Source organism: Neofelis nebulosa, chromosome 2, assembly GCF_028018385.1.
Source record: "Neofelis nebulosa isolate mNeoNeb1 chromosome 2, mNeoNeb1.pri, whole genome shotgun sequence".
NCBI classification, from domain to species: Eukaryota; Metazoa; Chordata; class Mammalia; order Carnivora; family Felidae; genus Neofelis; species Neofelis nebulosa.
In genome coordinates, this window is record NC_080783.1 from 66,997,271 (window position 1) to 67,022,044 (window position 24,774).

A 24,774-nucleotide genomic window follows, 5' to 3' on the forward strand; every position below is an offset into this window, starting at 1 on the left:
CAGCAGGCTCTAAGTCTAAAAGAGTGTTTTAAGGCATGAGTTTATTTCATATAATTTCTAAGTGATTAATCGCATGCCTTGTTTATAAGATTTCATTGGTCAAACTTAATTGGATGAAGAGGCTTTCAAATAAAACAAGAAGGAAGGGAAAACAAGTGATAAAAGTCCATATCGATAAAAAGTCAATATAGATAAGTCAGTAGAAGTTCACATAGAGAAGGAATATCATTTGCAGGTAAATCATTCTCATTCTTGTTTTACAAGTGAAAGAACTGAGGAATCTGAATGCAGAATCTGAAACGCAAATGTTTAATGAGTATTATACTGAAATAGAATTTTGTTTTTTCCTGTTTCTGTATAAAACCATAAAAACTAATTAGTCCCCAAAAGATTAAGTCTCCTTAATGGTCTGAATCATGTGGTTCTGGCATCTGTGTATTTATTGAATTATTTTGACCACATGGTGCCTGACCAGGTTTCTCCATGATAGCTTGAGTTTACTCAGTGTATTAAATAATGTCTATGTCACAGTTATATCTGTGGAGCCAGTTACAGAACTCACAGGCCAGTTCTCACATTGTGTAGCACTTGCTACTTTCCCTGTTTCCTTTTAAACATAGAACATGTATATTTGTGTATATGGGCATCTGAAGTTTTGCTTTCTTACAGAGGGATCATATTCCAGCACTTTTGGGAATGGCAACAGCTTATATGATCTTGAAACAGACTCCAAGAGCCAGAAACCAGCTGAAGCGGATTGCGAAAATGAACTGGAATCCTATTGATGCTGAGGACTTTGAGAAGAGTTGGCTGCTGCTTGCTGATATTTATATTCAATCAGCAAAATACGACATGGCAGAAGAGCTATTAAAACGGTGCCTGCGTCATAATAGGGTAGGTGATTGAAGAGTAAAACATCATTGTTAACCTTTCACTTACAAGCTTCCCGTAATAGGTTATTATAGAATGTTGGTCCTTTTCTAAGGATTCTTGTGTATTTTTTGAAAATTAAATGTTTATTCTTAACACAATCAGGAAATAAACAGTCATGAGAAGAAAGAAGCCATTTGCTTTTGAAAATAAAGAAAAATAGAGATTGATGCAGTTTCAGGGTTCAGCTGTGGTTTACGCCCCACTTACAGAAAGTGTTTATGGAATGTCAAGCATTTGTGATTATCCAGCTCATCCCAGAACTAATGAAAATTGCAGAAGAACGTTAATTGCGGACGTCTGTCCCTCCTATTAAGAAATACTCTAGATAAATTTACTGCAGCTGCATGTTGTTTTCACATTATTAAAATCCACTATGCATAATATATTTTGTGGGGAAAAGTCTTTCCAGCATTTAATTTGCTTATTAAAAAGTTCTTACCTTTAGGTATAAAGCTGAAAATCTTTAAGTCTATACAATTCCACCATATTTCAGTAATAGCTCATTTTGGTTTTTAGGCACACAAAAAAGAATGTCTTATAACATTTTTAAAGAATTTGTTACTATTTGTTGAGAAATAATTGCAATCAACTTAGAAACTTAAGGATATTTATCTTTACAGATTCATGTCAATTACCTCAAAATCGTAATCATAGTAAATCTGTCTTATTCTCTTTGAGCAAATTAAGTTATAAAACAGATCATCTAATGCTATTAAGTTACTTTAATAACTTTAAAAACCCAAAATATCAAGCCATTTATCAATTTATAGTCTGTACATCTAATTTGAAGTTAAGTTGGACTTGAAAAACAGGTAATACTAATTAATAGGTTTTGAAAAATCTGCCTCCAGACCCCTCAGGCAAAGGAAATAAGACAAAAATAAACTACTGGGACTACACCAAAATAAAAAGCTTATACACAGAGAAGGAAACCATCAACAAAGCAAAAGGGCAGAAGTGGGAGAAGATATTTGCAATGATGTATTTGATAAGAGGTTAATATCCAAAGTATATAGGGGTGCCTGGGTGGCAATTAAGCCTCTGACTTCGGCTCAGGTCATGATCTCACAGTTCGTTGGTTGGAACCTATAATTGGGTCTGTGCTGACAGCTTGGAGTCTGGAGCCTTCTTCGGGTTCTGTATCTCCCTCTCTCTCTGCCCCTCCCCAACTAGCATGTACGCTATGCTCTCTATCTCTCTCTCTCTCTCTCAAAAATAAATAAACATTAAAAATTTTTGAAAAAAAGTGAAAAAATATCCAAAGTATATGAAAAATTTGTAGAATTCAATACCAAAACAAACAAAAATCCAATTTAAAAATGGGCAGAGGACCTGAATAGACATTTTTCCAAAGAAGATGTACAAATGGCCAATAGACATGAAAAGTTGCTCAATATCACTAACCATCTGGGAAATGCAAATCAAACCCACAGTGAAATATCACTTTACACCTGTCACAATGACTAGGATCATCAAAAAGACAAAAAATAACAAGTGTTGGCAAGGATGTAGAGAAAAGGAAACTCTTGTGCACTATTGGTGGGAATGTAAATTTGTACAGCCACTATGGAAAACAATATGGACGTTCCCCAAAAAATTAGAAATAGAAAGACTATATGATCCAAAAATTTCACTGCTCAGTATATACCCAAATGAAATGAAAACACTAATTCAAAAAGTTATATACACTCCCATGTTTAAAAAGCAGCATCATTTACAATAGCTGAGATAAGAAGCAACCCAAGTGTACATTGATAGAATGGATAAAGATGATGTGGCAGATATATTCAGTGGACTATGACTCAGCCCTAAAAAGAGAATGGGTCCTTGCCATTTGTGCAACATGGATAGACCTAGAGGGTATTACGCTAAGTGAAATAAGTCAGAGAAAGATAACTACCACATGATTTCACTTATACGTGGAATCTAAACAAACAAAAGGCAGAAACAGACTCAAAGAACAAACTAATAGCTGCCAGAGGAGTGGGTCATAGGGGTATGGGCAAAGTGGGTTAAGAGGAATGGGAGATACAGACTTCCAGTTATGGAGTGAAAAAGTCATGGGGATGAGAGGTACAGCATGGAGTGGGTGGGTCCCTGGGAGACTTAGTCAGTTAAGTGTCCAGCTCTTGATTTTGGCTCAGGTCATGATCTCACGGTTCATGAGTTTGAGCCCCCGGTTGGGCTGTATGCTGACAGGGCACAGTCTGCTTAGGATTCTCTCTTTCTGTCTCTCTCTGCGCCTCCCCCCTCAAAATAAATAAATAAACATTTAAAAGAAGAAAAGAGGTACAGCATAGGGAATATAGTCAGTGATATTGTAATAACGTTGTATCGTGACACATGGGAACTATGCTTGTAGTGAGCATGGAGTAAGGTACAGACTTGGTAAATCACTATGTTGTACACCCAAAACTAATGTAACATTGTGTGTCAACTATACTTCAATTAAAAAGAAAAAGAAAAATGTAAACAGCCAAATGGCTGACCCTTACACGCCTCGTCTAGGATTAAGTGAGATTACATGGAAATTAAGGTTTCAGTGCAGATAGAATTTCAGTTTCCTGGAACACTGACAGCAATATATTGCATGGCTGAACACAATGGCTACTTTAGAGGCGCCATTTGGCTGATTAGGCATGTCAATATTGGAAGCGTGAGATTCAGGAACTAGAGCTTAGAAACCTTGAATTGTATAATTAAAAGATGGAGATCATCCAGATCTGGGACAGAAATGTACAGGATGACACTAGACCATCTTGTCATACCAGATGGCAAGGAAGCTATCGAAGATGATTAGAGTCATGTCAAGGACTCAGGAGCCAACTTGAAGACACTCACAGTAGCCAGAGTTGGAACACATTAACTCTCAGTAAGAATAGTAACTGCAGTGGATTGAAACACACCAAAAAAGTTTAAATCCATGGGTTTACAAAGATCCAAAAAAGAAAAAAAAAATGAAAAACCTAATTAGTCACCATTGGCATATACTGATGAACTATTATTTCTGAAGCTGGGAAATAAAGGGAAGGCATGAAGCACTTAGCCTACCTTTTCTGTATGAACTACACTACTGGGAAACAATATAGCATAAAAGACATCTCTTATTATAGATGTTTTCCAGATAATAAATGAAGAGTGATAGACTATCATCATTTTCCAGCCCTGATAAATTGATGAAAGGGTATAACATCATAAAAAGAGAACCTGACGTTATGTGCCTCCTCAGGGAAGATCACGCCATCTATGACAGGGCTGAACTGGGGTGAGGCGAGTGAAACCCTCACTTGGGGTCCAAAATTTCCAAGGGCACTTTACGTCTCAGTAATGATCTTAGGCAGCTGGTGCTACTATAACAAAGTGCTATAGACGGGGTGGCATATAAACGGTAGAAGTTGATTTGTCACAGTTCTGGAGGCTGGACGTCTGGAGTAAGGGTGCCAGCATGGCTGGGTTCTGGTGAGGGCACCTTTCTGGGTTGCAGACCACTGACTTTTTGTTGTGACCTCACATGGTGGGAGGAGAGGATAAGAGAACTGTCTGGGTCTCTTTTATAAGGACACCAATCCCACTCATGAGAGCTCCACCCTCATGACCTAATTAGCTCTGAAAGATCCCATCTCCTAGTAGCATCACACTGGAGGTTAGGCTTTCCATGTACGGATTTGGGGAGAATAGAAACAGTCCATTGTAGATAAATTATCATTTAATCAAGATACCTATTATAAATTATAATAAAATATTATTACAATAAATAATGCAGGGGCACCTGGGTGGCTCAGTCGGTTGAGCATCTGACTTCAGCTCGGGTCATGATCTCACAGTTTGTGAGTTCAGGCCCCACATCGGGCTCTGTGCTGACAGCTCAGAGCCTGGAGCCTGCTTCGGATTCTGTGTCTCCCTTTCTGTCTGCCCCTCCCCTGTTCACACTCTGTCTGTCTCACTCTCAAAATAAATACATAAACATTGGAGGAAAAAAAATTTTTTTTTTTTAAATTTTTTTTTTAACATTTATTTATTTTTGAGACAGAGAGAGACAGAGCATGAACGGGGGAGGGGCAGAGAGAGAGGGAGACACAGAATCGGAAGCAGGCTCCAGGCTCTGAGCCATCAGCCCAGAGCCCGACGCGGGGCTCGAACTCACAGACCGTGAGATCGTGACCTGAGCTGAAGTCGGACGCTTAACCGACTGAGCCACCCAGGCGCCCCAAAAATTTTTAATAAATAATTTAATGCAGTATTTTTTAGCCAAAATGCCAAAATGTTAAATAGCATCTGACAGTGCTGTGCTGAGTGGTATTGAAGCCTGAAACAAAAGGGGAAGATTTATGTCTCCATATCCATGTTTTTACATATTTTTCGTTTTTAAAATGTTTACTTATTTATTTTCAGAAAGAAAGCACGAGCAGGGGAGGAGCAGAGCGAGGGAGAGAGAGAATCCTAGGCAGGCTTCACACTTCCACACAGAGCTCCACACAGGGCTCAAACTCATGAACCATGAGATCGTGACCTGAGCCAAAATCAAGAGTCAGACGCTTAACCGACTGTACCACTCATGTGCCCCTATATATTTTTCAGTGGGTAATGATTTTAATGAAAATGTTAATATATTTACTCCCATTAAAGTCAGGAAAATAAAATTATAATAAATTTAGTTTGGGTATAAAGAAATATTTAAATTTTAAATGTTGTGAGTTTTAATATCTCAACTTGTCAATTTGATTTGTAAAATGTTAACATCTGGGGGGGAAATTATCAATTAAATCACAAAAACATGTATACAGAGTTGTGCATTTTTCCTTTTGCCTCAGGCTCCAATGTGGCTCACCAGGGCACTGACCTAGAAGTACTTTTACCTCTGTCCTCAAAGATTGAAATCAAATTCAAACCTCTAGATCTAATTACAATTTCCAGGAAATATTGGTGATATAGGAATATATTACATAAGCACTGCAAGGATGCATTCAACTAAATCTGAGCTGTGAGGAACTCTAGGATAAAAATTCTTTTTTGCTACGTTTAAAAACTTGCAAAAAAAGAGACACAGAGAGTGATGGAGAGGAAACCTCTAGATCAAAAGAAAGTTGAGAGACATTTCCACCAGTTACAATGTGTGGGTCTTGTTTGGATCATCTTCCTAACAAACTAAAAACAAGACAAAACAAACTGATATTGAGACCATTTGAAATTTGAATAATGAATGGATATTTGGTAATATCAATGAGTTGTTACGTTTAGGTATGATAAATTGTGGTTATGTTTAAAGAAAGTCCTTGTATGTAAAGAGGCATACTAAAGTAAAATATTTATGAATGAGATGATACAATATCTGAGGATTTTTTTTTTCTTTCATAATACAGAAGGACAAGTGTGGGGGGTAGAGGTTAAAACAGTATTAGTCCTGATTTAATTGTTGAAGATAGAGGTTCATGGGGTTCATTACACTGTTAATTTTAACTTAAAACTATTTGTAATAAAAACTGTATGTGTATATGTGTAAAATACGCAGTCCATTGCCTAGCATGTAAAACTCCTGACTCTGGGGGGAATAGAAGTGGGACTTGATCAGAATCTTTCATTAAGTCCCATAGATGACTTGATTGCATAGCCAAGGTTGAAAAACACTGTTTTATATGCCAATTAAATGAGTTAATATGGTCAACCTCTAGAGTCATAAGCACCCCCATAAAATCAAGTGATATCTGTTGATAACATCTTCCATTTTTTTTTTCAGTCTTGCTGCAAAGCTTATGAATACATGGGATACATTATGGAAAAAGAGCAAGCATATACAGACGCTGCCTTAAACTATGAGATGGCATGGAAACATGGCAATCAGACAAATCCAACAGTAGGTGAGTTTAACAAATTAGATACTAGGTTTTTCTGGAAACTTGAGTTTTATTTGTAAATCTCCATTTAAATGCATTTAATATTTTTAAAGAACAAAATAAACAGCTTCCTAAATAAAAAGCCAACTTCCTTTATCAGTCCTTCTGAAAAATAAATTTTATGTTCATAATAGATTATTAGCTTAATAGTTACTAAGTATAATGTCCTGAGATTCAAACGGGTCCTCAGTTACATCTTTTTTTTTTTTTTTAATTTTTTTTTAATGTTTATTTTTGAGAGAGGGAGAGACAAAGCATGAAAAGGGGAGGGGCAGAAAGAGAGAGAGACACAGACTCTAAAGCAGGCTCCAGGCTCCTAGCTGTCAGCACAGAACGCAACACAGGGCTCAAACCCACGAACCGCAAGATTGTGACCTGAGCCAAAGTCAGACGTTTAACCAGCTGAGCCACCCAGGCGCCCCTGCATCTAATCTAACTCTGCCCCTTTCTCTCCCTTTAACCCTCTGCTATTTCTAAAATGATAATGCTGTGGGAAAAAGTATTCCAATGTCACATCAGTTAGGAAAACATTTCATTAAATCAAGATCAAGTTCAGTGGCAAGGGATGTGGGAGAAGCAGAGAGAGAGAATCTTAAGCAGGCTCCATGCCCTGCATGGAGCCCAATGTGGGGCTCAATCCCACGACTGTAGGATCATAACCTGAGCTGAATTCAAGAGTCAGATGCGTAACCAACTGAGCCACCCGGACGCCCCTGCAGGTCTCTTTACTGCAGAACTTCTTATGCCTTTAAACACTAATGTACATTGTGATGGATATCACAGAGGGACGTGTTTCCCACAATAATATGACCATGGAACATTTTTTTAATTTTTACTGAGCATCCAGAAACATCAATTTGTTCCAGTGATAGACTCAAGGAATGCAGTCTCCAACATCCCTACCAGATGCACAGCATCTAGAATATACTTAGTGACTAGCCTCCCTCCACATTGTGAGGAGCTCATACCTATGCTCTTCCCTTTCTTTGTACTGAGCTGAAATATGCTGCATTGAAACTGGTCAGGTCTCTTCTCTGGAGCAGCCCATAGAGTCTCTTCCCTCTTACCGATGGTGGCATTCTAATTCAACCTCTGTCCTGTCTCTCCCAAGACATCTCTTCAAACTATCTCAATTACTTGTCCGTTCTTCCTGAGACTTGCTTCTAAATCTTTCAGCCTTCTTGTTCCTGTCTCCTGTAAACTCTAAAATAATGCTTCCTACTCTGTCCTTTGGAATAGTTGGTGAGGTATTAATAGTTACTTATTTAAAAAAAGAAAAAAAATGAAGAGAATTGAGTATAAAGAGATTAGATTTCATGGCCAGATAACTTTGGAAAAGGCTCTTTTGTTTGTCCATGTCCCTCCCAAAATGTTGTACCAGAAATTAACAAGTTCTTAAGTATAATTTAAGAATCTAATTATATGCATAATCAAGCTATTTTTTTATTAAGCATTTTAGCAGTTGTTAACTTAGCCTTAAGGTGGCATGAGTCTTTTGAGCAGCTATGTCATGGTATGGACTCAGATTTAATTTGCAATCAGATAAGTCATCTTTACATTAACTGCTGTCAGTTCAGGACTTCCCCCACCTTGTATTTTTCTTGAGTTTGTTATTTTACTAGACTGGTATATGGCACAAGAACTAATACCATACCATTTGTTGATAGTATTTTTCCTTCTTAAGATCATGTATCCTACACAATAAAGTCAGCTTGTAAAATAAAAATTCCTTAAATATATTTTATTCCACAGAAGGAATACATTTACAAGTTAAATTATTTAAACATTCTGTTCTTTGGAAGACGTCAGCAAATATTCCAACTCATTCATTCTTTCATTGTGTCATCTATGTATTTTATAGATGATTTTGTCAATTTCCCTGACTTCTCATTAGTAAGTTTTCTCTGAGGCTCCCAGTTCATTCTTTAGTTTCTTCCTTCAGATTGTCATTGTATCCAACACCTGCAATTGCCTTTCACTTATATAGTTGTCAGGAAATCCTTAAAATCACGGTCATGTTCTTTCCAAAGGATTGAGGCTTGAGTACTGTCACTATGAAAGGCACCAGGAACTGAGATCCAAAAAGAAAACACAATTCTGTTTCCCCCTTTACATCCATTCTCTGGTTATATGACACTCACTAGACTGTGTACATTGTTCATGTTCCTCCTCCCCCCTCTCCCCTGCCATGCTACCTTTTTTCCCCTCATTACACAGAGTTGAATTTTTGTAAGCTTGACAGGTATAATGCAGCCTCAGTGTACATATCCTTTGACATTTCTGGCCCTTTATTTCCTCCCTAAAATATTTTGAACAAGATGATCTATCAAGTTTCTTCCAACATTAAAACTTTGTTCTTCTCTTTTACTATTAGTCCTATTTGTATGATGCTCTAAAACTTTTAAAATCCTTTCACGGCAAGTATTTCCTTTGATCTTAAAAGTACACTAAGAGTTGGGGGGAGGAGGGGTTGATGAGGAAACGAAGTTGGCAGCTCACCTGAGGTCTCAAAGCCAGTCAGGAAGCCAGACCCCAAAACTGAAGTCCAACTTTTTTGGCTCTAGTTTTCATGTAAAGTATGTTTGACATGGCGTGACATCTTAAATTGTTTTCCTTTTTAAATGTCACCACCTTTATTAGCCAGTTTTACAATTCCTTTGTAATGATATCAAGTTTAACTCTCCTAAACTTACTGTTTTCATCTTTGATGGTTTTATAGGCATATGTGTTCATGTGTGTTTTTATAAAACACTATGAATTTCAGATAAGTCCTGTTTCTTACTTTTTACTACCTTATGATTACATTAGCCACTAATTCCTTTCAAGTATTTGTTTGAAATAAAAAAAAAAATTTTTGGTACTTTTATTAGACCCCAAGAGCAGCATTTAAATTTCCCTGATTTATATTTGCAAGAGGTAAAGTGAAATATTGAATGTATTAATTACATATTATTTTACATCATGGTATACATCATATCTTATTTGTCTTATCTCCTGTTTGCTAACTCTTACAGCGTTCTTACAGAAAAGCAGCAGTCATTTAAGAATGTCTTAAAACTTTGTTTTAAATTGTCAGTATTTGAAACATGACATTTAGGTATCGGTAATTGTGATAATTGTTACTAATCATTGATGTGGCATATCTGGTGACTGCTCTGTCCTCTTCTGGGCCACCCTCCCAACTGCTCTGCCCTGTCGTACTCCAAATCCATTTGTTTCCTGTGGGTCCCATGACTACTGCTGCCTGGTCAGCTCCTTCTGCCATCTTGCTTCCGATTCCCTCGGCCTATCCCCTCATCCTTCAGATTCCAGGCATTGCCTGATACCCACCCCCTCCCCACCCAGGCTGCTTATGATAGCTCTCTTGGCCTGTACCTTTCTTTCATAGCATTTATCTCACTTTGGAAATTGGTGACATACTTACATAATTACTTAAATAATATACTTTCCTTCTCTAATAAAATGTAAACTTCCTGACTACGCCTGACATGTTAAGTGCTAAACAAACCTATGTGGTGTAAATGAATAGTTGTGTTATCATTTACTGCCCTGTGATGAGTTATTACTATAATCTGAAATAAATGGGATTTTTTTAGTAAGTTACAAAAGCCACTCCTGTAGGATGGCAGTCTTCTAACCCAACAGGATATTCACTGCAGTCCTTTTTCTAACTCCATTTTTTTCGCTACCTGTTCTCCCTTTGAGCCACTCCACCTTCCATTATCCCATCCCTTCTCAAAGTATAGTCACCAGCCTTTGTTAAGACTTCTCAAATGAGTAAGCAAACAAAGGAGGGGGCAAAAAAGGTAATGCTAGCAGTGTGCTCTATAAATAGTGCTACATCATTATGTTGTTTTTTGGGTTTTTTTTGTCTTTAACAGGATACAAATTGGCATTCAATTACTTAAAAGCAAAAAGATATGTGGATGCAATTGACGTATGTCACCAGGTAATACTTCAATATAGATTTCTTAAAATGTTTCAGATACACAATTTCCTACTTTTAGTTAATCTCAAGATGTACATGAATACATCTTACTCAATGGCAGAGGTAGACGATGTTGTATTTGGATTAAATGGCTTCATCAAATACATCTGGGAGAGATTTCTGCTTTTCAAAGTTTAGATAATAATAAATTTACTTGAATCAAACATGGTTTTAATTGAGGCTCAAATAATAAAATGTTTGTGTCACGTTAAAGACAGAGACAAGGGGGGCGCCTGGGTGGCACAGTCGGTTAAGCGTCTGACTTCAGCCAGGTCACGATCTCGCGGTCCGTGAGTTCGAGCCCCACGTCAGGCTCTGGGCTGATGGCTCGGAGCCTGGAGACTGTTTCCGATTCTGTGTCTCCCTCTCTCCCTGCCCCTCCCCCGTTCATGCTCTGTCTCTTTCTGTCCCAAAAATAAATAAAAAACGTTGAAAAAAAAATTAAAAAAAAAAAAAAAAAAAGAGACAAGGGGAGAAGCATGTGAACTAAAACTATTGATTCTCCAAGCCATTCTTCTGAATAGAAGTTCTTGTGAATGTGTCTAAGTCTGGTTAGTGCAGAATTCAGATTTATAAATTAGAGACAAGAGGTATTTCTGTTACTTAGAAGTCATTCAATTACATTTCTGTAATCTATCCCTAACTAGATGATCCCTTAGCAAGTGACAAATATTTAAGTTGTAGGTTTAGAATTTGCAGTTTCCTTATATGTACATTGTCCCATTGATATATAAGGCACTGCACCATTGTTCCAGATAAGGCATTATATTGTTAGGAGCTCCAAGAAAAGCAGCTCCTTCGAAAGGAATTATGTAATGTCTCCTATCCTAAATAGCTGTATCAGCATCATTATAGCAAATACTTGGCTTCAATGATTGCTATTGATTGCTGAGCCTCTCTGTAAGGCAGTGTTTCACATTAAGGTTAAGGTTGTACGTTAATGTAAGGTTATGCATTAGAACCATTTGTGGAATTCTTTTTTAAAAAATGAGTATCTCCCCACTACTAGACTCAGTAGGCCTAAAAATTTGTATGTTTCAAAATAACTCCAAGTATATCTGATATGTGCTACTGGTCGAAATTAACTTTGTGAGGGTTATTAATATCATATGAATAGCTAAAATATCTTAAGTTTTTATTTATTCATTTCGAGAGACAGCATGTGGTTGAGCCGGGGGAGCAGCAGAGAGAGAAGAGAGAGAATCCTAAGCAGGCTCTGCACTGAAAGTGCAGAGCCTGATGCAGAGCTCAATCTTGGGAACCACGAGATCATAACCTGAGTTGAAATCAAGAGTCGGACGCTTAACCGACTGAGCCACCCAGGTGCCCCCATTAGCTAAACTTTCTAAATATTTAAAATCATTGATACATACTTGTTTTTTGCAGCTGATCCATTAAGGAAGTAATTATATTTGTTGTATTTCTCACATGTATTCTATTGTTGTCTTTTAAGTACTATTACTAGGAGTTACGTCACATTTCAAATGTCACCTTTAAGAAGTGTTGTTATATTTGTAATATTAATACAATGAAATCTCAACTGTAATACATATTTCCAGTAAGTTTTATAGCTCTAGTTCTCAGTAATCAATTACAAGTTCTTGTGCTTTTGTTTTTTGTTTTTGCAGGTTCTTGAAGGACATCCAACTTATCCAAAAATCAGAAAGGATATACTTGATAAGGCCCGCATGTCTTTGAGACCTTGAAAACTGTTACAATTTAGTTTGTTGATACAGCAGGAAATGGAAGGAATCAGTTCTTCTGGGTCAAAATAGGTTTGAGCTAAAGCTCTATAACAGAAGCATCCTTTTCTTTCTCCAGCAGAGGCTGCTATTGTATATAAAGAGAAATGCTATGTCACATGGATGGTTTCTAATGGAGCAGGTGACTTAGAGCTGGTTTATTTGATTGCCTGTCTTGATTAGGAATAGATTTGGTGTCTCTGTGGTAAAGATTATAACCCATTTCTATAAAGAACATTTTATTAAATACTAGGTCATTAAGTATCCTATACCTTTTCTTAGGAACATTAGTTGTTTATTTCAGGAAATATATTTAAAACGCTGTTGTTCTTTGTTAACATTCTTCGCTGTTTCAAAGGTTTGAAAAAATTTTCTTGTTAATAATGTATGAAAAATAAAAAGTCTATTTTAATAAAGACTTTACAAATTTATGGTTTGTATTGCTCTTGGAACTCAAGAGACATGGTAAGTTTTGCAAAATCAGGGTAAGCTCCCTGTACAATTCACAATGTTTAGTGAGTAGTAGCACAGAATATGTGACTTGCCTAGAAGAATCTTTTTAGAAAAATACAAAGAATGTGAGTTTCCCTTCCCTTCGTTGAACTCCTTCTTTCTGCTTTTGATGCTAATGTGATCTTAAGAAATAATCTATACCTGAAATCCATTTACATAGGTAAGCTCTTACAGCAATAATTAACCTTAGCCCAAAGACTCGGTCTTTTGAGATGACTTCAGACACTGTAACATCTGGCAGAGAAGGGTGACAATATTTCTGGTCAACAGGGACTCACCAAGCACAAAAGCAACTGCTTACCTTACCGTGCCTAACACCCTCTGGCCCAGCAGTTCTCAGTCTTTTAGGTTAAGTTTAACCTAATCTTAATAAACTCAATTTTTAGCATTATTTCTGATTTGTTGTCTACCTCTTTCTCACTTGTCTTTAAAAATATCATAGTCTTCTATGTCATTTGCATTTTCAATAAATAGAGTATTTTTTAGTCACTGCTGCTTTTAAATGTCCTATGTTTATTTCTTTTTATATCTCTTTTTGATCACTTCTACAATTTTCCAGAGTCCTTTTAATTCCAATTATATGTTATAAAATTCTAATCATTCTTCTTTTTTTTTTTGAGAAAGAGAGAGAACGCATGAGCATGGGAGGGCCAGAGAGAGGGAGAGAGAAAGAGAATCCCAAGCAGGCTCCACACCATCAGCACAGAGCCTGACATGGGGCTCGAACCCACGAACCACAAGATAACCACCTGAGCTGAGGTCAAGAGTTGGACGCTTAACCAACTGAGCCACCCAGGCGTCCCTAATCATTCTTCTTTTTCACCTACTTTGTTGTGTTTCATGAAACTATTTAATAATAAGAGCATTTATGAAGCATTTCGTATCTCTTGAAACACTTTCACGTGTCTTAGTACAGTTAATATCACCCCACAACCCTAGGACATAGGCTTCATTATCCCTGTTTACAACTCTGGAACTGTGGCAGATTATCTCTTTCTTTGTATTTCAGCCTGAACGGATACTGTTAAGGACATTATATAACAGAATACCTTTAGGAGTTCTAGTAAATTTGCATCATGGGATGCTAGAGTCCTGGAAATTGGATAGAGACAGCAGAACATCTCTTCTCCCAGCAAGACTTTTCCAAATCAGTCTTCCTTTCTGTAAAATCAGGAGTTTGTTTTTGTTTCCTCAGCAGCCACTGAATATTTTGCACCTGCCATTTGCTAGGTACTATTCTAGGAACTTTACTTACATTATGTCTTTTAATTTTCATTCAACTCTCCAGAGGAAATACTCATTTTTCAGGTGAGGAAGATGGAGGTGCAGGTAAATGATTTGCGCAAAAGGTCACAGACAAAGCATCAGAATCTGGATTCCATACTGACCCAGACAACTTCGAAGTTCATACCCTATTTGCCATAGTGAGACATCTTATAGAGCTAGAGAGATTGTGTCTATAAGAACAAATTATCTTGTCTACATCTGGCTAGCAGACGAAACTAGATGTTCTGTCACAGAGATAGTCAAGTAATGAGGAACAAGATGAACTGAGTGGAATGCACAGTTCTTACAAACGTGGAAACTACCAAAGAGAAGTCTAATTGAGGAGCAGTGTGGTGTAGCAGTTAAGAACATGGATTTGAAGTCAGACCAGCCTAGGTTTACATTTGGCTCTACCCCTGACTAGATGTTTTGTCTTTCTCAAGTTACGTGGGCTCTCTCAGCCTTGAGTTTCCCATCCATAAAGAAGCATATAAGAATAAATCTGTCTCAGGTTGTTGTAAGATTTAATGAGAGAACATATATAAAACCTATAATGAATCTGACTCACTTAGGCTCTTAATAAATAGTGGCTGTACTTATTATAAGTGGAACAGGGCCAAGTAGTAATTGCAACTGAGAAAAACCTTCACCGAAGAGAAAAATGCAGTCCAAGGTATGATAAAGAGGACAAGTAAGCTCCCCAAGACAGCTCAATCAGACAGGATTCAGGGTTCTCATTCACGTTCTCCCTCCTCCCCACCCTATCTCTTCTTTTTTCCCTCTGTCCCTCTCCCCTCCCCCCACGAACACTGTGCTGTATTCTCTACATGCATAATCTCATTTCATCCAGCTCTGCTTTTGCCCTCACCTCCTGTACCCAGGATTCTCTCTCTATTCCCTACTCCTCTCCCTTACCCTGCTTCCTGTCTCCAAGCTTCCTGCTCTAGGCTTATTCTTTCTTTCTTTCTTTCAGGTATCCATTTCCTGTTCTTCCTCAGAGGCCATGTCCACGGCCAGGCCCATGATCTAAAGTAGCCATCCTGTCATACTCTATCATATCACCCTTTTTAAACTCCACTTAGCACTTAACCAATCTCTGATGTTTTCTTGTTCACTATGGCATGGTTTCTGCCCACGGCTTATGTGCCGTACCCAGGACCACACATCCAGGAAAGCAGGAGCTCAGACTGCTCTGAACTGCTGCTTGAAGGAATCAAGTTAGATGAGGATTTGGGGGCTGTACTCAGGACAGAGGAGAGGAGCACAGCAGGGAAGAATTTTCTGTCAACCTAGGATCAGAATACCATCCTGTCAAAGTTTAATGCACTTTGAGCTTAAATCAGCTAGTATGACGAACTGGGTCCCAAGAAGAAATCGCTTTCTTTCCAAAAGTCAAGAACCTAGAGCAATTCTGGAAGGGCTTTATGCACCCACAGCTGAGGAAGCTAGGTTGAACTTTGCATTAGGGTACGAGTAGCTAACAATCATGGAAACCAAATGATCAGTTAAGACTGACAGAAACAATTTGAGTTTGGGACTAGAGACGACAAGTGAATAGCCTTATAACAGGATCCTATAGCAGCACTAGTGCTGATAAAGTAACAAATGCCTTGTTTGAAATGAAAGATTGGCAAAGGTGCAAGGAAACCCACATTCACACTCTGCTGGCAGGGCGCAGTGCAGCCTTACTCAAGCGCATTTTGGCAACGTGGATTAAGAGTTTGTCCTTTGACTAATCCCACTTGGAGAAAATTTATCGGAAATATTCAGAAATTTCGGTTAAAAAAATGTGATAGCAAACAGCTTGAGTTTTTTTTTTTTTTGTTACCAAAAACACTCAACATAAATGAAGTGTCAAATACATGAAAAGTGTACCCAATAATGGAGTACTACTATGTAGTCATCAAAAACTATTTTCGAAGATGTTTTTATGTGTTTTTTGAAACTTTTTTCAGATTTTTAACTACTAAATTCTCACAAAATAGTAAAAGAGAAGAAACATAACTTCGTATATTAACTTGCAAAAAAATAGATGCATAGATATAAATACAAAACTAGATGAAGTTAACCCAATTTATAGCTAGTTATATCTGAGTGCTGAAATAATCAGCAATTTATTTCTTTGCTATTATTCAAGTTCACTGCAGTGAACATCTACACTAAAAAAGTTTGGGTTTGGTTTTGTTTTTTTAGAGAATAATGTTCTCAAGCTTGCTTCTTGCTGCCTGTTTACAGCTGTTTAGCTGAACAAAGATGAGTAGAAAAAAACTACACAAAAGCTAGCATTCTTTCAACTCTTAACACCCACACTCTACTACTAATTGTTTATGCAAAATGTAATCTGGTTTATTTCAGTTGTCAGAGAAAAAGATTCAGGATGTAGAAGATAGAACAAGATGCTGCTGGAAAATGTTAACCCGAGGGGTAACAGCCGGTAATAGAACATGGAATTGCTAAGGAGGGTAGGAGCTTCTCTTGTCAAAATGGGTGAAGAGCACAGTCCCACAACTGCGGGAAAACGGAGAGCAAAACCAGTCCTCTGCACTTTTAGCCCATATTCTAGCAGCAGAGTTTTGCCAGTGGAAATAACTGAAATCACACAAGGCCACAAAGTGTGGTTGTGTAGCTCGTGTCCTGAATGGAAGGACCCCGCTACGGGGGTGGTGGGGGGAGGCTGAAATCCAGCACCCAGGTCTTAGGTCCTGCAACTGCCCCCCACTTGGAGGAAGGGGATCCCCTCTTCTAATTTGAACAAAAGGTCCTGGTGGGTTAGTGACAGCCCTGTGAATGGAAGGTAAGGAAATACAGTGCAGGAGAATGTTTAAATACAGGACTGAAGGTAAGGGTGACGGAGTGCTGGCTGCAGAGGGACATGACAAGTGTCTTGCTTTTTTTTTTTTTTTTTTTTTTTCCCCCAAGGGAAGAGCTGCTTGAACATCTTGGAATATTTAAAGCCAATAGATATTGAAGGTAGAAGAGAAGAGGGAAAAACGAAAAGGAAAAGGGTAGGTTTCTAGGGGTGTTTAGAAAAATTAAGAGTTTGCAGGCATGCACGATTTTTATAAGAGTAAAGGAACAAAATAACTGTAGAAAGAGGTGTAACATATAAGGTGGCCTCAGGAGCCCTTACACTAATTTGCTCCAATAGTTTTGTAATCAAGAAAATGGACTTTGACCTAAATGCAGTACCTCTCCTTCATATGCATGGAATTTGGGGGCCTCTGTTTTCCTTGGGTTCTAAAATATTTTTCACTTACTTCCAGGTTCCTGGTTGTGGTTGCTGGAAGTCTGCCTGCCAGATTAGAGGGGGGTTACCATAACATAATAAATCATAGTTATGAGCAAAAAAAAAAAAAGTGCTACACACCTTTTAATACTCTTCTTAAGAGCCAGATGTTTTCCAGAAAAATGCTTCACTCTACAATCTGCCTTACAGTGCACATAAATGAATCTGGCACAATGCCCATAAAATCAATTTGATCCCATAAATGAGGAAAGCTGAGTAATGAGCAGGTTCTAAATGTCTTCCTTCCGAGCGGTATAACCTTAGAATCTATGGCAATCTTTAAACCAAGCTGTTTTCAAATAGTGTGCACGTTATTTTTATCTTTCTTCAAACAAATTGTTTTGGCAATGTGAAAGAAACTCTGTTTTTAAAAAAAAACAAGGGTATTTTAAGAAGGTAATTACTATTTCAGTTTCTGCCAAAGGCAGGCTACTTTTATTTTTAATGGGTAAATGATGTAAGAAGCTTTAAAAAAAAAAAAAAGTTTTTTGAATCACAAACAGCTGTGAAGTAGTCAGTAGTATCCTCACTTGTAATGGGTCAGGGTAACAGGTCCTGCCCCACAGTTACAGATTAAACTTTCTTTGAAAAACACACTACGTTTAAAAACTTGGAAGGGAAAAAATAAACTTTTTTGCTAAAATGCTAAACAGTCATATAAATGCTCTTTTCAAACAGTTTACGTGAAATACTTGAAATTACTCTAGTTGATGAATAAAAACTTCTTGACATATAATTTCTTGAAAACTGGTCAATTTTTCACATTGACCTAAGTCACAAATTGCAGAGGACAGTTTGAGGGGAATTTAGGAGTTGGGCAAGTCCAGGATTCTGAGAACACCCAAGAGCAAAGTTAAAGTGATTAAACATATGCCACACAAAGAGGCAAGAGAAAGAAATGGTACAACCAGGGTGTGTCTGTATCCTGCTATCACTTCTCTGTGCTAAACACACAACCCTGGGTTACAGTGTAACATTTTTTTGTATGTGTTGTTGTTTTCACAGATTAAGTATCAAAGAGTTCTTATTTTAGTTCCTGTACAAATTGTTTTTGTTTTCACAAAAAGAGAAAAAAAAATTTTTTTTTGGTTGACTTTAACTCTTTATTTGTAAGTCATTTTAAACTTACAGAACTTGCATGAATAAGAAAAGTACAGAGAGCGCCCACATGCCACTTACACAGATACATATTAAAATATTGCCATGGGGCGCCTGGGTGGCTCAGTCGGTTAAGCGTCCGACTTCGGCTCAGGTCATGATCTCACGGTCTGTGAGTTCGAGCCCCGCGTCGGGCTCTGTGCTGACAGCTCAGAGCCTGGAGCCCGTTTCAGATTCTGTGTCTCCCTCTCTCTCTGACCCTCCCCCATTCATGCTCTGTCTCTCTCTGTCTCAAAAATAAATAAACGTTAAAAAAAAAATTTTAAAAAAAAAAAAATAAAATAAAATAAAATAAAATAAAATATTGCCATTATTTTACCTCATTTGTGCTGTCATTTGTGTATGACATATGTTTATATATACATTTATATATACATTTAATATATATTCTCTCTGTGTTTACATATGTTTATATATACATTTATATATACATTTATATACACTACATATATACTCCTATCTATACATGAAATGTTTTTTCTTTTTGTTTTAATTTTTTTTAATTTTTTTTTTTACATTTATTTATTTTTGAGAGACAGAGTGAGACAAAGTGAGAGCAGGGGAGGGGCAGAAAGAGAGGGAGACACAGGATGGGAAGCAGGCTCCAGGCTCTGAGCTGTCAGCACAGAGCCCAACACGGGGCTCGAACCCACAGACCATGAGATCATGACCTGAGCCGAAGTCGGACGCTCAACCGACTGAGCCATCCAGGCACCCCATAAAATGTTTTTTTCTAAGCATTTTTGAGAGTAAGTTGCATACATGCCTCTGTCCTCCTATGTACTTTCTTGTGTATCTCCCAAGAATAGGGATATTCTCTAATATAATCACAGTACAGCTGTGAACTTCAGTAAATTGAACATAGACACGGTACTTCTCATCTTCCACTCTCTGTCCGTTGATCCCATAGTGTCCTTTATAGCATCCTTTTCCTCCAGACCCGTTCCACTGTGGGATCAGATACAACTGTGTTGCTGGTCATGTCTCTTTAGTCTTGTTTAACCTGGAGCAATTCCACAGCCTTTCTCTGTCTTTTATAACACAGCCATGTTTGAAGAATCCATCCACTCAGCCCCTCCTTTTCTTGAGTAGAGTTGTTCCTTGTTTGGGGATTGTCTGATATTTCTTAATGATTAGATCAACACTGAGTATACCTGGCCATAATACCAGATAATGCTGTGTCCTCCCGGTGTCCTCTGGAAGCACACAATGTCCATCTGTCCTCACTGGTGACATTAATTTTGATTGCCCAATCAAATTTTCCACTATGTAGTTGTTACTGTTTTCCCTTGTAACTAGCAACCAATTTGTGAGGAGACACTTCTAGATCATACACATAGTCTACTCTTCTTCAAAAATACCCCCTAGATTAGCATGATTCTTGCCTGATCTCTTCTTTTTTTTTTTTCAACGTTTTTTTTTTGTTTTTTTTGTTTTTTTTTTTGGGACAGAGAGAGACAGAGCATGAACGGGGGAGGGGCACAGAGAGAGGGAGACACAGAATCAGAAACAGGCTCCAGGCTCCGAGCCATCAGCCCAGAGCCCGACGCGGGGCTCGAACTCACGGACCGCGAGATCGTGACCTGGCTGAAGTCGGACGCTTAACCGACTGCGCCACCCAGGCGCCCCTGCCTGATCTCTTCTTTACCACGATGGTCATAAAAGATAACGGTCTAGGGGCACCTCGATGGCCCAGTTGGTTGAGTGTCTGACTTTGGCTCAGGTCATGAGCTCACATTCATGGGTTCAAGCCCCATATAGGGCTTTGTGCTGACAGTGCAGAGCCTACTTAGGATTCTCTGTCTCCCTCTCCCTCTCTGCCCCTCCCCTGCATAATCTCTCACATGCACGCGCTCTTGCTCTCAAAAATAAGCATTAAAAAAATTTTTAAATACAATCTATCATCAGCACTTTCTCCACATGTACCAGTCAGTACTCAGCATTTTACTGTAAGCAAGAGCCCCTTCCTCTATTTTTTTACTTTTTATGTATTAATCTATTATTTAATATCATATGGGTTCATGAATTCCCTTCCCCCTCCCCCCACCAATGATTCATAAGTCATTAATGTTCTTTTTTTGGTGCTCAAATTGTTTCAGTTTTGGCCAGCAGAAACTGCTTTAAGCTGGCCCCTGTGGGCTTGTGACATCCCCCCCACCATCACTTTTTTTCTTTTTTTTTTTTGAGCACTTCCCTGCTTTTCAGCATAACAATGTGTTAGGTTGAACTTCTAATTACCCTGCCTCAGCCCTGCAAGTGGGCTTCTTCAAGCCCTTGTTTAGTGGGGGAATGGTATCAGAGATCAAGATCTTACTGCTAAGTGCTCATTGCTACCAGGGTGAATTGCTTCTAAACACATTGAGCAAATAAAAAACATTTGCATGTATATATATATATATATATATATATATACACATACATATGTACATACACATGTATACACATGCATACACACATATAAATACACATACTCATATACTGACACATATTTTAGGAATCACAAAATTACATCCATTTCTCAAATTCCAATTTATCATCTTAAGGTTCATTCTTGCTTTTCCCCAGTCTTCATTTGTACATTCCTTCTTCCACAGGGAGACCCTGAGTCCCAAAAACCTCAACATATCTGTTCATTTCTTCAATCCTGTAATCCATCTAAAATAGCTTCAGAATTGCTTCACTTAACACTCATGATAAAAAAACAAATCTACTAAAAGACCTCAAGGTTTGTTTACTGTCCCCCACCTTCCACAGCACCACCAATTTTGATTGATTTTAATGTTGATAAATTTAACAGCCTATCTTAAAATGTTACCATAACCATTTTGCAGTGGTATAAAGTATTTTAAAAATCAAACTAAATAATTTATTGCTGACAAGAGTGTATGCTTTGCTCCATAAACCAGCTTTGCAATTTCCTTCCAAATATTCACCTACTTGCAAAATAAATGCCATCCCTTCCCACACCAACTAGTGTCATATTAATGATGTAGTGGCAGGAAGGAGAATAGGAGACTCTGGAGCTTAAGCAAAACATCACGTGCTGAGGATTGAGAGTTGAGCTTTTCATCAAAAATATGTAGTAGATCTTATTATCATAAACTGATTTATTTTTTGTTTGCCCTTTAAGTGTTTTCAGACTCTTTGCTATGATAGTTTACATGGCAGTTATAAACATCTCTAAAAACATAGCAAGGAAAATTTGCTTCCTGGATTATTCAAAATATAAGTTTCTAGTTTTATAGCGACTAATACCATTTTCCCCTCAACCTGCTTTTTTCATACTGTTGCCTTTTTTCACTGAGAGAATCCTGATCTTTGCTTGAAAAGGTTAGATGTGTTTCACCCTTTCTTTATTTTTGTATTTACGTTTTGTATCTATTTTCTTGAGTCCTAGGACCTCACCAAATGGTTTTGAATAGCAGAGCTGCAGAGATGACGGGGAGGTCAACTATGTTAATTTCAAAGCGCCCCAGTCTTCGGTGTGAGGTTGCCTAGCAACCCATCTCTCAGGCCTCCTTTGTGGATGTGAGAAGAGGAAGCAATTCTATACACTCTCAAACCGAGATGGTTTTATAAAGTGAAAAACCTTTCGCAAAGGGTCCAACACAACCCGTCTCTCCTTTTCTGCCCACTTTGTACACTTCACACATGATGAGAGAAATATTTCATCCTTTGATGCCTTAGATCTGACACAGATATAAAACAGAGCTACACACGCTATGGTCAAACAGTGGAAGTGACCTGTATCCCTATGTTAAATTGAGACACATTAATTAAACCACTTGCCTTTCCCTTTCTCTTACATGAAAGCATGCTTCCCCTCAAGTTCTAAAAGCCAGTATGTTAAATGAAACTGCAACTGCCTGCTGAGCATCAGTTACCATAGCGACGCAGGCAGGAGTGGTGGTTTTCTCCTGAGGCACAGGATGGCTGAAACGTGCTCAACCAGGGATTCATGCCGCATGCTGACTAGAAATCAGGCATCTGGGAAGAACCTGTTCTATTCCCTTTTCTCCACACTAACTTGAAAAAAATAACTAACCCCTCTGCTATTTTGCCAAAGCTATTAGCTTTTTAGAACTGAACTTCAGTGGGTGGCAGAATTGCCCTACCTTAAGGCATATGGGAGAAGGAGAGAACAATAATGCATGCCATTAAAAGCCACATGGACGGCTGAGACATGTAGAGAAGAGTATTATACAGGATACGCTGCCCTTTCAGACATTCTGAAAACACAAAGCAAAAGTAACAGCTAGAAATGCATATACACAATGTTTTGAACAAAATACTTATACACAACGTTTTGAACCATTTATGACCCCTAACTTTATTTTCTAGGCAGAAATGCTATTCAGGAGAACATTCTGGTTCTGATCAATATTATTTAATGGACAGTCTTTGTGCCTGTGCCATTCTCAATTGCCTCCAATTATGGCCGAGAAGAGGGAGGTAGGAGAGCACAGTGGGCCTGGGGTCAGACAACCTGGCTTCACCGCATTCGTGCTGCCACTTGTTAGCAGTGGGATTTAGGGACGCGTTTCTTAAATTCTTGAAGTCTCTCTTTCCTAACATTTGAAATGAGACTAAGAAGAAGATGGTTGACAGTGTGAAATGAGAAAATACATGAAGGGGCACTTGGGTGCCTTAGTCGGTTAAATGTCCGACTCTTGATCTCAGCTCAGGTCCCAATCTCAGGGTTGTGAGTTCAAGCCCTGAGTTGAGCACCACACTGGATGTAGAGCCTACTTAGAAGAAGAAGAAGAAGAAGAAGAAGAAGAAGAAGAAGAAGAAGAAGAAGAAGAAGAAGAAGAAGAAGAAGAAGAAGAAGAAGAAAATAAAGAAAAGAAAATATATGCATATGTAAAGCACCTGGCACTAGTAAAAGTTCAAACAACGATAGCTGTCATTATGAATTTGGCTTAGTCAATCACCCAGTGCTTATTGAAAACCTGGTATAGGCCCAGCCTTATGCTTGATGTGAGAGGGATACTGAAGAACTATCCATCCAAAAAGAGGGCAACCAAGTGTGGGTGACTCCTACAAGTTATCTCCCATCCAGACATTTCAATTTGGTGTGTCATTTTCACCAAACATGGTGTATCAATATTCCATCCTTAGGGCCATGGCACTCCCTGGAGTCTACCTCCGGGGCCAGTTCATGGGAAAATTGTCACTGCTATTTTACAGCCAAAATTTGCCTTCTGCCCAAACTGGTGTTACCAGCACTCTCAGTCACCATTTTATCAGACTGGAGATCTGCCTCCATGGAGGGAGTTAAAATAATGTGTGACCACCTCTGAATGCACTTCCAAATGAGCTTCCCAATTGTTTTCAGCAATGACACAACATGGAAAGTATAAGAATTTCCAGAGGGCCTATCTTGGGCACTTGGGCAACATTATACCTTGTATACAAATCATTGACACAATTCCTGGAAAGCATAACCTCTTAAAAAATCAGATCATTTAGTTTAATCCTTTCATTTTAGATATAAGGAAGAGAGCTCAGGGACACTTATTGATTTGGAGTATATATATGTACATGATACTATATATACATACACATGCATGCACCTACGCTTATATAAATATACATATATACAAAGAGAATAAGTCCTATGGTTGTTTTTTTTTTCACATAAGTCTCAAAGTAGACTCCAAACTCCCCTTATTAGTGATTACAATCTCCAGTAACAGAAACCAACATAGAATGGCTTGTGCTACTCAAGTCAACACTGGAGCTAAGAGGCAGGAAGGAACTAGAACCAGGGACTGGAATGTGGGCAGGACTCTACCCTTTTCCTCTGCTGTTTTCTGCATGGCTGTATTCATTCTTCCATCCATCCATTCACTGATTCAAGTCATTCAACAAAATGCTCACTGAAGACAACTTCCAAGCAAGAGGAGAATCCTCAAACAGGGCAGAAACACTCTTCACTTCTCATGGACATTTCACTGCTCCCATGTTACAGTTTTAACCACAGGCAAAGACTGA

The 24,774-nt window shown here is 38.2% G+C and overlaps 1 protein-coding gene across 1 annotated transcript in view; it reads left to right on the forward strand.

The window, feature by feature from the left end:
- Positions 1–13,556, forward strand: part of TTC21B (tetratricopeptide repeat domain 21B) — an 83,288-nt gene extending 69,732 nt beyond the window's left edge. Inside the window, exons 26-29 of the mRNA XM_058715070.1 lie at positions 670–894; positions 6,668–6,788; positions 10,706–10,773; positions 12,441–13,556. Coding sequence (XP_058571053.1) covers positions 670–894; positions 6,668–6,788; positions 10,706–10,773; positions 12,441–12,518 — 492 coding nt within the window. The 3' untranslated portion in view covers positions 12,519–13,556. The remainder of the gene's footprint in view (positions 1–669; positions 895–6,667; positions 6,789–10,705; positions 10,774–12,440) is intronic.
- The last annotated feature ends 11,218 nt before the right edge of the window (positions 13,557–24,774 follow it).